The sequence below is a fragment of the Plasmodium knowlesi genome, assembly GCF_000006355.2.
Source record: "Plasmodium knowlesi strain H genome assembly, chromosome: 6".
NCBI lineage: Eukaryota > Apicomplexa > Aconoidasida > Haemosporida > Plasmodiidae > Plasmodium > Plasmodium knowlesi.
In genome coordinates, this window is record NC_011907.2 from 165734 (window position 1) to 177759 (window position 12026).

General features: G+C 43.7%; 4 protein-coding genes across 4 annotated transcripts; all 4 read right to left on the bottom strand.

Annotated features, from left to right (window-relative positions):
- Window positions 1-516: 516 nt before the first annotated feature.
- On the bottom strand, window positions 517-3237 carry PKNH_0604000 (tRNA methyltransferase, putative; the record flags this gene model as incomplete). Its single annotated transcript, XM_002261676.1, has 1 exon — window positions 517-3237. The coding sequence occupies one exon, from the start codon at window positions 3235-3237 to the stop codon at window positions 517-519; it is 2721 nt and encodes a 906-aa protein (XP_002261712.1).
- Window positions 3238-5090: 1853 nt separating this feature from the next.
- Window positions 5091-5465, bottom strand: PKNH_0604100 (autophagy-related protein 8, putative; the record flags this gene model as incomplete). Its single annotated transcript, XM_002261677.1, has 1 exon — window positions 5091-5465. The coding sequence occupies one exon, from the start codon at window positions 5463-5465 to the stop codon at window positions 5091-5093; it is 375 nt and encodes a 124-aa protein (XP_002261713.1).
- A 1802-nt stretch (window positions 5466-7267) lies between these two features.
- PKNH_0604200 (RNA-binding protein 34, putative) lies at window positions 7268-9963 on the bottom strand (the record flags this gene model as incomplete). Its single annotated transcript, XM_002261678.1, has 10 exons — window positions 7268-7446; window positions 7648-7708; window positions 7871-7948; window positions 8237-8277; window positions 8429-8582; window positions 8745-8819; window positions 9009-9086; window positions 9203-9306; window positions 9399-9482; window positions 9618-9963. 10 exons carry the CDS (start codon window positions 9961-9963, stop codon window positions 7268-7270), a joined length of 1200 nt encoding a protein of 399 aa, XP_002261714.1.
- Window positions 9964-10609: 646 nt separating this feature from the next.
- On the bottom strand, window positions 10610-11503 carry PKNH_0604300 (roadblock/LC7 family member, putative; the record flags this gene model as incomplete). Its single annotated transcript, XM_039114059.1, has 3 exons — window positions 10610-10723; window positions 10964-11149; window positions 11501-11503. 3 exons carry the CDS (start codon window positions 11501-11503, stop codon window positions 10610-10612), a joined length of 303 nt encoding a protein of 100 aa, XP_038969526.1.
- Between the last annotated feature and the right edge of the window lie 523 nt (window positions 11504-12026).

A 12026-nucleotide genomic window follows, 5' to 3' on the forward strand; every position in this document is an offset into this window, starting at 1 on the left:
CAAAGAGCTGGGGATCACAAACACATGTATACAACACATGTATACATACATATGTATACATACACATGTATACAACACATGTATACAACGCATGTGGGAGTAACGTAACCCCAAGAGGACCACACTGGATAAGGAGTCTATACATTTAACGCGGACGATGCAACACATCATTATTATTTCCGCGTAGGAAAAAAATATATTTACTTAAAAAAAAAAAAAAAAATTCACTTTTGTCAAGGAGACAAACTCCCCGCCGGTGCGCAATTCTATTGAAACCATCACCAGTTGTAGATAGACGTAACGTAAAAACTTTTTTAGCTCAAATAATCCAAGTGATATTTACCATATGGGTGTTCCCTCTTCCCACACAACGCGTTGTTCTTCGCACAAACATAACTCCAATGAAGATACGCTACAAAAACTGCACATGCACTAACATGTACGTACACCTCGCATAACCATGCAGATGCTCAATTTTGTCTATTCACACTATTCTCAGGAGTTTAATGCATCTTCCTAATTTAGTAGACCGCACTGTGTGTCTCTCCCCCAGAGGGGCAGGTTATTCTTCCTGTGTATTCCCATCAGACGGAGGTAAAGACTACGATTCAAGTATTGGTTTATAATTCTTGCCGACCCCAGACAATGGAAAAAGGTTGGTCTCTCCTTCTTCCCTCCCCTTCTCCTCAGGGAGTACACATACTTTGTTTTTCCATTCCTCTTAACGATGAAGGGAAGGTAGAAGGTAACTATCTGTCCGGGAGATAATCCTATGTCCTTCTCCCTGAGCGTGAGGTACCCCGTTTTTCCCGAATCATCGAGGGTAATCTTCGCTTCCTTTATCTTTTCGCTATTTCGTACTTTGATACAAATGCTTCTTCCTCCCATTTTCTTTCTGGTGGGTGAAATTTTCAACGACCCATCTGTTCCTTCCGTTACTTCTGATTGTCCCTCTTTGGCCACATCCTGTATCTTCTGTCGTAGGTAAGATGGGGGGGAAGAGGCTACCCAACGAAAATCCCCCAACTTGCACCGTACACGAAGATACCGAAATAAGCTACTCCCATAATTACGGCTAAGGTAAATGAAATTCTCCTTCACGTTCCCACTTGCACGTTTGAACATTTTCTTGTAAACGACTGTCCACTGACATGAGGATATATAGTTCTTCTCACAGGTTCGATTTCTCCCTTTCGAATTGTACAGTTCGTGTAAATAATTCGTTATATGCTTCTTCTGTCCAATGGCATACAGGTGGATTCCTTCATTCGTGTCCATCACTGTTCCATCCTCCACATTTATTATGTGATTTTTAAAGCGTAAGTTGAATGAGGGTAGGTGCTTCTCCTGGAAAGCGCGGAATTCCGGTGATCGCACCTGGTCCTTCTCCCACTGTAGACCGCGCGCAGTGTGGTTGAAGGTTGCGAGGGTAGATCTTTCTATTGCGAGATTTGCTTCGACTGGAACACTTTCCTTCTCATGCAGACCCCTTTCCGATTCCCTGTCCCTTCTCTCCCTGCTCATACCTCCACCTCCCAAGTATAGCCCCAGCAGAGAGTGCATGTCCACCCTCCCGTACAGACACAGGCCCCGCGTCTCCCTCTGGTTGTACTTCCCAGCCTCCCGTCTCTCCATGACCATCTTAATGTCACTCTTCCTGTGCAGGCAAAGCGGAAACAGGAATTTAGACAACTGCTCTTCCGATAAGGACGATAAAAAAAAAGTCTGATCTTTCTTCACATCTCTACCCACAACTAATTTGTATCTCTTCCGTGGAGTTCTGCGTGGCATTTTCCCATCAGTGTCATCACCCACGTAAGGGAAATTCCCGCTGAACAGTTTATTCGCGTTCGACACATCATTCGTACTTATCATGGCGTAGTGACCAGTGGACACATAGGAGTAATCCCACCTACCCCCGCGTTCTCTACACAACTTCTTCATCTTCCGCATCAGCAAATTATACTTTACCTTCTCGTTGCACATGATATCAGCGTTAGGAATTTGTCCATCCGCGTAACTACGTAGCATGGGGATAAGCACCTGCTCAGTGTACTCCTCATTAATGTTAACGATGAAGAGGTTTTTTCTCTTGGAACAAATTTTCTTCACATATCGGAGGTCGCTCTTACTACACTCTTGGTGTGCAAAGTGTAAGAAAAAGTTGTGAACGTAGAATTTTTTCTTTTCCAAAAGTCGAAGTGCCATCAGGGAATCTACCCCTCCACTGAGCATGTGTGCCACGCGTGGGTACTGGTGCATGCGCATATTTTTTCGCGCAGGTTGACGGCTCAACGAGCTCTTATTCACCATTTCGTTTGAAACCCCCCTGCAGAGCCTCTCCAGAAATCGCTGAACTCGACTAACCACATGCTCAACGATGCTTTCCCCATTCACGTGGATGGTGTAGAGCCTACTCAACTGATTAACCACTTCTTCAAATCCCATGTTCAGAAAACGTTCCAAGTCGAGGTTATGAAGACCCTTTAGAAGAACCTGCAGGAAGCAGGACAAGACGACATTATCACTGAATCCATCGATGGTGATAGAAAATTTCTTCCTTCCAAGGATACTTCGCCAGTGTGGTCTATCACCAGCATATTCATCTGGCCTGATGGACTTATCATTTATGGGATATCTCGAATGCACTTCGCATCCCCCCTCCTCCTCTCCTCCTCCACATTCCACTACATCCACAGCAACGTACAAATTTGAGTTGCACCTCTCCACATACCTGTAATAGACTCCCTCCCTCACTTCATTAATGAAGTACTTCCTCCTCTTACAGTCCAATTTTGAGTTATCCCTTAAGGTGAATTTTTTCCTGTCCACTGGTTCTGCAAAGTTGACTTTACAAGCGTTTGTATTTTCCCTCATCAGATGTTTCATCTTATCTTCTCTGTCAATCATTCGTTGCAGTTCTTCACACACATTTCGAATGTATGCTTCATAATGTTCGTTTCGTTTTGTCTCGTCACCACTGCAGTATTCGCTACTTACGGGGCTCACTCCAAATCCATTCAGTTTATTTACGGAGGGGGAGGTTACCCCTTTGGAGAATCTCCTTCGCAGGGCTCCATTCACTATGTAGCATTTCGGGGCTCTCCATTTGGGTGTACATTCTGCATGCACGTTTGGAACCTCCCCAGGACGGAGAGTTCTTCCACCACGTTCCACTCGTTCCGACCTGAGCACTTGCGTAACCAGGATGGAGTGTAAGAGCAGGCGAAGGTTCATCAAGCGATGTAAATTGTAATAAACTGTGAGGAGTGTTGAAAGAGTAAGGAGAGGATTGACAACCATTAAACGAAGTTGTTAGGGAAGCCCCTTTGTTCTGTGCCCAGATGGTCTCTGCGCACTTTTCCAGTAGATGCGAAGATAGATATACACTAATGGTACTTCTTCACCCTACAATACTTTGCTACCGGGACAACTAAGGAGAAGCCCAGTTTCTTTTCTCCACCCCCCTCCACTCCTCTCCAAGATGGTCTGCATTATCCTAACGCCCAATTGTTCCTCGCGCTAAAGGGAGAATCAACAAGAACGAATGAAAAGATAAGGGAGTGGATCATAGGAGAGTGCCTACAAATACGTAACAACCGATGGAGTACCCGCGTGTGTATTGCCACGAGGTATGTCCATCTAAAACAAAAGAAAGGGCTCCTCCATCCACCCCCAACTCCCTACTTGCGCTGCAAAGTTAGTTAAATGTTACCTGTACAACCTGCACTTGTTCATTCCATTTTCATATGAGTTCTATTGATCCATTGAGGAATGACGCTTTGACACGACACCAACAGGCGGTGAACTAATTAAATGTGACAGCCTCCGCGTATAAATGAGAGGAACATACAAAGGGAGAAAAATAATTCCTTTGGGTGTTCACTCCATTAATCCATATTCCCTCTTCGAGCCAGAACATCACTTGTGCATGAAGGCCCACCTGAGAAGAATACATACTTGCAGCATATGGCACAGTATGAATTCCCCTAACGTACCAAGCACCATCACCCCAAGGGGGGGAAAGCGTGATTTTATTCGATGCACTTTGACATTTTGACAATACCTCTCAACATCATTTCTTCACGATGTAAATTATTCACTTCTCCACATAGTCACGTTTTACCAGCTAGCCATTTTTTTTTTTTTTTTTTTTTTTTTTTTTTTTTTTTTTTGGCTACCTGGTCCATTTTTTGTTCCCTTCTCAAATGATGAACAAACCATTTTGTGGAATCCCAGCAACGCATCCACTTCGGACACGTTTAAGGCGGAGAAATTACGCATAGGTTGTCAACGGGTACACGTACGTTTGTACTGCTCGTCGGTGGGGATCTACAGCACATAGTGAAGAAGCTAACATAGGGGAATCCCCCTATCTGGGTGATATCTCCCACAGATAGCCGCATTGAAGCAGTGACCAATCTACTTAACAAATGAATACTTAAAAAAAAAAAAAAAAAAAAGTTAGTTCAAGGGAGTAGCGCAAATCAGGGTGGATGCACACACAGGGTGAGTGCGAAGCAAAAGGGAAGGCCAAGAGGTGCGGGCGGACACATGATGGATAATAGCCACCGCGCACGGGAAGAGAAAAACAAAAATACGAACAAAAATTTACATAAATATGGAGTTGGACGAAAGATCAACTCCTGCCTATCCACATGAAAGATTAATAAAATAATATACTAAGGTGTGTGGGTGTGTGTGGATGGGGGGGATAGTCCAACGGATTGGACCTTCTCCATCCTGCGTACATAAAATGGTAACTATATATTACTCATAATAAGAGTGTAAAAAAAAAAAAAAAAAAAAATGAAAAACGGAAAATTTCTTTTATCTATATCCTATCTACATGGGGGAAAAAAAAAAATTATGTTTGACTTCTTCTGCTCTCCTAAAACTTAATCCCTTTGGTGGCGCCAGATAGCACGCATCAGCAGATACATAAGTGGTGAAGGAGCAAACGACTGTCGCACTGGAAACTGGGCGCGAGTGGGTTGGGTGTACCCACTACTGCCCCTAGTACATCGATACCACCCCGTTCGCAGTTTAGCCCATTCGTCGTGGAGCCAGTTGCTGGTGAGGCTTCTCCATTAACCAAAACAACTCTCACAACTGTACTCCAAGTAGAGGTAGCCATCTTCGTCCTTGTACATTTCATAAAGTTCCTGCATTAGTAACCCCGTTTTGGGAATTACGTTGTTCACAAAGAGGTAGATGGTTTTCTCCCTAAATAGCTTCATGCTATTTCCATAGGCACTTTGGTTTATGTGTTGGTGAAGGATAAACTTGAATTCTCCAACGAGCATGTTCATGGGGACTAGAAACTTCTTCTTTTCAATTTCCGGGAGGTTGGATCGGTTGGCCTTTTCGCACACCACGGGGATTCTGTTCGGGTACTTGGCTCTGATTTTGTGCGTCTCGGCGACTCGGCTTTCGAAGGGCACTTCTTCCTTCAGGGACGGCATGGCGACGATGGGCGGAGATGAAACAGGTGCCAACAGTACGAGCAAGCTACGCCGAAGATGTCAAGGCGTGGTGACCGATACCCCCCACCACTCGGCGTTGCGTGCCAAGTGCAACCGTCAGGTGGGTAACCACTTGTCTAGGTAATTCCTTTTTTACACGCTGTACACATCTAACACTTTCCTCCACTGCTCCAGCTGCGCCCGTCGCTACCCCTTCACGTTGTCGGAGCCACCTGCAGTCACTTCCGCGCGGAGAGGACGCCAAATCATGTAGCTCTGCGTCCTTAACCTACACATGCGTAATGCTAACAGGGGTGTACTTCGTTGTGGATTCCTCCTTCGTCGTTGATGCTTATTTTTGTTGTGGTTCGTTCCACTCGGTCGCCCACGCCTATTCGACCGAGACCGTCTTCCCAGAAAGGCCCTCTGAACGGTAGATAGAGTTGGCCGTAAAATTTGGCCGTGCTTTCGAAGATGACGCTTCTTGAGGAGGAAAATATTTCCAACGTGTGCGCACGGCGATGTATGTCGTTCTGCGCGGATGCACATGCGTGCGCTTTCAATCTGGATGTATTTTTATTTCTTTCTTCCTTTCGCTCGACGCGAAGTTTAGAAACGGGTGAAACAAAAAGGAAAAAAAAAAAAAAAAAAAAAAAAAAAAGAAAAAATAGGAAGGGTGCAGCGATGAAGTGGCAAAACAAGGGAATGACGGGGTGGCGGATTCCCCACTGAAGTGTCCCCAAATATATCTGACACCTGTGCACTCAAACCGATCGCACGTGCTACGTCCACATGCGCACGTGAATGAAACGTTAACAGAACACAACAGGCGAATTAAAACAACAGGCGAATTAACACAACATGCGAATTAATACAACATGTAAATTAATACAACATGTAAATTAATACAACATGTAAATTAACACAACATGTAAATTAACACAACGCAAAAGAATATGCTCCATTTCTTTTTCATGTTTTATACCTACACCTGTGCGCACATCCTTCGACCATCACTTTTCGCAGCCGCATGCATACACCTTCCCCCCCTCGGCCTGCTGCACTACCAGAAAGATTCTCGCTCGCCCGCATGGGCCAGACGTTGGAAAGTTACGAATTCTGCGTCAAAATAAAATTTTGCCAATGCACGCTCTCCATGCAATGCATATGGCGCGATGGTTAAAGAGTGGGAAAAAAAATGAATAAAGTAAAAAACATACAGCGAAAAAAAAAAAAAAAAAAAAAAAAAAAAAAAAAAAAAAATATGAACAGGTCATAAGAAAATGATAAAAAATATGAACAGGTCAGAAAAAAAAATAAAAAATAAAAAAATAAAATAAAAAGGAAAGCTGTTGTAGCGTCGACCAAGGGGTGAACGCCTATACGCCCTGGGACAAACTCTTTTTCATTTTACGCGAAAAAAAAAGAGAGATAAGGAAATGTGGCAACACAGCGGGATAGGGAGTGCCGAGCGCAAATGATGCGAATGAAAGGAGGGCGTCTCTCCTGTACTTTGCCGTACCGATTGAACCTGTGTGTATATTTCCATCGTGTGGCGGCACGTCAGTACTTAAAAAACTGAATCCTCCTGTTGTCCCAATGCCACCAAAACGAGTAAAACTCCTCTTACATGTGGGGTGAACAACAACACACAAACGCACATGGAGATATACAGATAGACACGTATGTAGCAAGACTTACAAACTAGAAAAAGACAAAAGGATTTTATGTAAATAATTTTTTTAACCCACCAAGCGATAAAACAACGATGGGGAAAAAAAAAAAAAAAAAAGGGGGGGATACTAACTCTCAGTGGTAGCAGCGCCACCCCTGCGTTTTCGACGCACATACTTCTTCTTTCGTCTCGCTCTGTGTGTCATTTGGTTGCCATTTTTGTGCCCCTTCCCATGGTCCATCTTATGCTCCTCGCGAGGACCCTTTCGAATGGTTCGTTTCACCTGTTTTCTTTGTCTGGTTACATCTGCATGGAGGGGGAGAGGGAAGTAGAGCACGTGTCAGAAGTATATTCCCACTGGTGGGTGGAAGTACACTCTGTGTAAACCACTAACTTCAAACATGTAGTAGAATGAACAGATTCACCACAATGGTGTTATTTCTTTTTCCTTTTTTTTTTTTTTTTTTTTTTTTTTTGAGTCATCCCATGCAGTGTTGGTTCACTCACCTTTGGATGCATCGTGCCTGTCTTCCGCACGTTGGATTTTCTCAACGATAATTTCACGGCCCTACGGGGTAGATGACAAAAGGAGGTGATTATATAACGGAGGGAACAGGAGCAAAGCTGATAATACAAGGTAGCCACACCACGCGCGCAGCAAAAGGCAAAGGCTATCACAATGGTCATTGCAATGGGGAAATCTGCGGAAGACCCCATCCGCCTTGCTTACATTTACTGAGTGTCCGTGAAACATCTCGATGGCCTTCTTAACGGAGCTTCTGTTTTCGAAGAGGACAAAGGAAACTCCCTGCGGAGGGGGTGGGTGGGAAGTACACATGTGAGTAATGCACAGGTGAGTTGTGAACAGATGATTGACGCAGAATAAATGAGACGTAGCCGATGCAGACAAATGAGAAAAAAAAATTCCTTCCTCAACATGTTATACACACATGATGAGTACTGCTCCTTTTCGAGATGGTACAATCACCACGGTTGGCACAATCACCACGGTTGGCACAATCACCACGGTTGGCACAATCACCACGGTTGGCACAATCACCACGGTTGGCACAATCACCACGGTTGGCACACTCACCGTGGAAACGCTTGTCCGTTCATCCCTCAAAATACGAATGCCTGCGGGGGAAAAGGGGGAGGAAAGTTCCAGTGGGCAGAGGTAACAGCAGTAAGTTGAAGCAAGGATACAGTTGACACGGTTGACAGGGCGATCACTACTACGGACCAATCCACACACACATGGATGGACAGATGGATACACATGTAGTACCTTTTATCTGGTCTACATCCTTCAAAAGATTGTACAGGTCTGATTCGTTTATTTTTCGATCCAAGTTTTTTATGCACACAGATTTCTTTCGGTTGAAGTTGGGCTTCTCCCCAAACATGTTAATTCGGAGTACATAGCCCTCGTACACCATGCCCTGTTTGGATGGAGGGGGTGGAAATGGTCCTTGTGGTGATGGTGAATTGAAGCAAACGCAAGTACCTTGGGAAGGAACGAAGTATTTCCCTTCCCTGTTCAAGTCAAAATGTTACAGAAAGGTGCTATCATCTGCACTCTTTACAAAAATATAAGGTGTTACGTTTTTTTTAAGCAAGCCGGGAAGACTCTCCTCCTTTTTCAGCGTGATCATAGCGTTCTGATTATCCTTGACATCCTGATATGGGGAGGAGGGGGGGCAAACCAAAGGTTGGAATTTCGTGTGTACACTTATGTGCTTTCGTGTGTACACTTATGCGCTTTCGTGTGAAGTCGCGTAATAATGGTGTGGATCAGGACATCATTGCACTCCCCACAATTTTTCATACAAGTCCAGGCAGATATTTTCCCTCCCTCCTGTCCTTACCGTAAACTTCTTCAAAATAACACCCAACCTTTTCCTACCGGCGTAGGCCTCCTCCATGGGTTGAGATCGGAAGCGGACCTGATAGATGGGAGGTGGTGATGAATGCACAAGTGAAAAAACATATGAAGAAATACAGTAACCTGCAGTAGAAACACCCATCTCCTTTTCCATTCATATATACTCAGGCGGCATACCGATTCAACGGCGGAATTCTTCAAATCCAACAACTTCAGAAGCTTTCCCTTGTGCATGTCCTTAAGTGGCAAATTCCCAACGAAAACGGTTCGCTTATCTTTATCTGTTTGGGGGAGAAAAAAAAAAAAAAAAAAAAAAAATTAACTTTCACACATGGGAAAGGGGTTCTTTTTTTGTCCATCCCTGTAGACTTACCTTCTTGTGAGACTCTGTCCTTATGTCGGGGCTTCTCTTTTGTTTTCTTCTTGGTTGTGGCCTGCTTCTCATTGGCCTTACCACCTACGAAATTCATTTGGGAGAAAAAAAAAGAGGAAAGATGAAAACTGCTACACAAATGCGTAATGCCTTCCTGGCGTGTCCAATTAATAATTTTTCCTTCTTTCAGGAAGGTTATCCATCCCCATTTCAATGTACCTTCCCCATTAGACCGAGGTGGCTTTTCATTTCTCTTCAAAAATGAAACAATCGATGAAATCTGATTCCCTTCTGTTTGGTCCTCCTCTGAATTCATCTCCAAGGGGCTTCCAGAATTATCACCTTCTTCTCTGCCCCCCGGGGCACTGCTCGCTTTATTTTTCTCCAAAATTTTTTTTTTCTTTTTTTTTCCCACTTTTTTTTTTTTTTTTATCTTCTTGTCTCTCTTGTTGGGCTTCTTAAAGGTCTGATTCTCCTCTTTCCTCGTTGGCTGCTTTTCAGGGTGGTCATCGTTTGCCACCTCGACGCTTTGTTTCCCTTCGTTCGTTTCATCACCGCTAGTCATCCTTACCCTTTCCTTTCCTTTCCTTTATTTTATTTTTTATTTTTCTACAAACATGCGTAATTCCCTCATAGAAGATTTGTGCCCGCTGCTATTTCCTCAGTTGATCACCGCAGGAGCGGAACCACATATCTAGCAGATTCGAATACACGTGGTTTTCTCATGCGGGTCATACGGTAGGCATATTTGCACGGAATTAATAATAAACCGCTAATCTACCGATCAATAGGTTTTCTCAAATAAAAAATTTTCTTTTTTTCTCCCACAGGAGGATAATTTATATTCTTTTTGGAAAAAAAAAAAAAAAAAAGAAAAAAAAAAAAAAAGGCAGAGTGGAGGCAGCAACCAAAGTGGGCTGCGCCGCTGTGTCGTTCCTTTCAGCGGGCACTGTCAAATGATTGATGATTAAATCCGGCGTCACGTAAAAATAAAAAAAAAAAAATAAAAAAAATAAAATAAAAATTATTATATATATACTACTTCACAGTTTTATTCATATGAAAATGCAGGACACAGGAGACTGAACAAAAACATGGAAAAGGAGGAAAAGTAACTGATACGGAAGTTACCCATTTTGGACAGGCTCCTCCCTTCCCCTTCCTTTTTGGAAGTCGCATGAATTTTCCTTCCCTCCTCCAACACGAAGTGCCTACTTCTCCCGGTCGGCGTATGGATCCTGAACAACCACCAACGTGAAATCCTTATCTGGGGCAATCATTATTTCGTGCTTCTTCGACCGCAACCGCAGGAAATTGATGTCGTTCTGTAGGAAAAAAAAAAAAAAAAAAAAAAAAAAAAAAAAAAGAAAGGAAAGGAAAGGAAAGGAAAGGAAAGGAAAGGAAAGGAAAGGAAAGGAAAGGAAAGGAAAGGAAAGGAAAGGAAAGGAAAGGAAAGGAAAGGAACATAGGAGGACGAATGTTCTATAGCAAAAGGGGTGTGTACAAATGACTCACCGGAGAGACGCAGATAATGCCGTCCGGTTGTCAACTCCTCGCGCACTCACCTGGGGATCCAACTCCCGAATGACATCCCGGGCCTTATTCGAAAGCTGCATCAGTAGCGACGCATGCAGATCCGACTGCTGTTGATCAAAGGTACTTTTTATTATTAACCCTTCACTGTTGACCACCAGAATCCCTACGACCCCCTTGTGATTCTTTATCCTGTTCAGAATTTCTTCCGCCTCGCTCTGCAGTGAGGAGGGTACGAAGAGGGATTATCACATCGAGTGATGGGCGAGGTGAACAAACCAAGTAGATATCTCCACCCACCCACCCTCTGTGCAAGCAAAAGGTTCGTGAACATTGCGCGCCTTACTACTCTAGCGCATTTTCTTCCTTGTTAATGAGTGAAGAGGTGGGTATCTACAAAGGGGCCCTTTCCTCAGTAGTTGTTTTCATGTGGACAACCCACTCAATTGCCACTTCCCATACATGGATGCGCAGAAGCGGTAGAGCTGCCTAGGGAGGTTAACACTCGAATGGATCATTCGTCTGTCCAGTTCGTCTTCTCCCACCGCACTGTTATTTATTTGTATTACCATTTTTGCGATGTCCCAGGGTACGATGTTTTTTTTTTTTTTTTTTTTTTTCTATTCCTTTGCTAACTCACGGATGGATACTCAAACGTTTCGGGAAGTAAATGAAAGTTGATACACCCGCGTCTGGTCTGGTCGGGGTGAGAGGAGGTACAGCACGTGATGGGGCAAACGTATGGACCGCGAGGCAAAAAATGCACATTTAACATTTGAGCATTGAACATTGACCCTCAAGTCATCCTTTTCCTGTGAGTAGACAATCACAATCGGCTCCTTCTCTTTTTTAATTCCATCAAGGAGGTTAATATACTTTTCAATTTTTAAAGGAACTTCCCTCCCCAGCACGTCACGTGTGTGCACAAAAAAAAAAAAAAAAAAAAATTAAAAAAGGAGAAGTGCAGGAATGGCAAAGTGAAACGAAGTAGGAAATGCGAACACTGCACCGGATCACCCTTTCTGCAGACATAAGGAACGTCTACACGCCAAGCTACTTATGGTAACAAAGACATTGACGTTACACTTTTTTTTT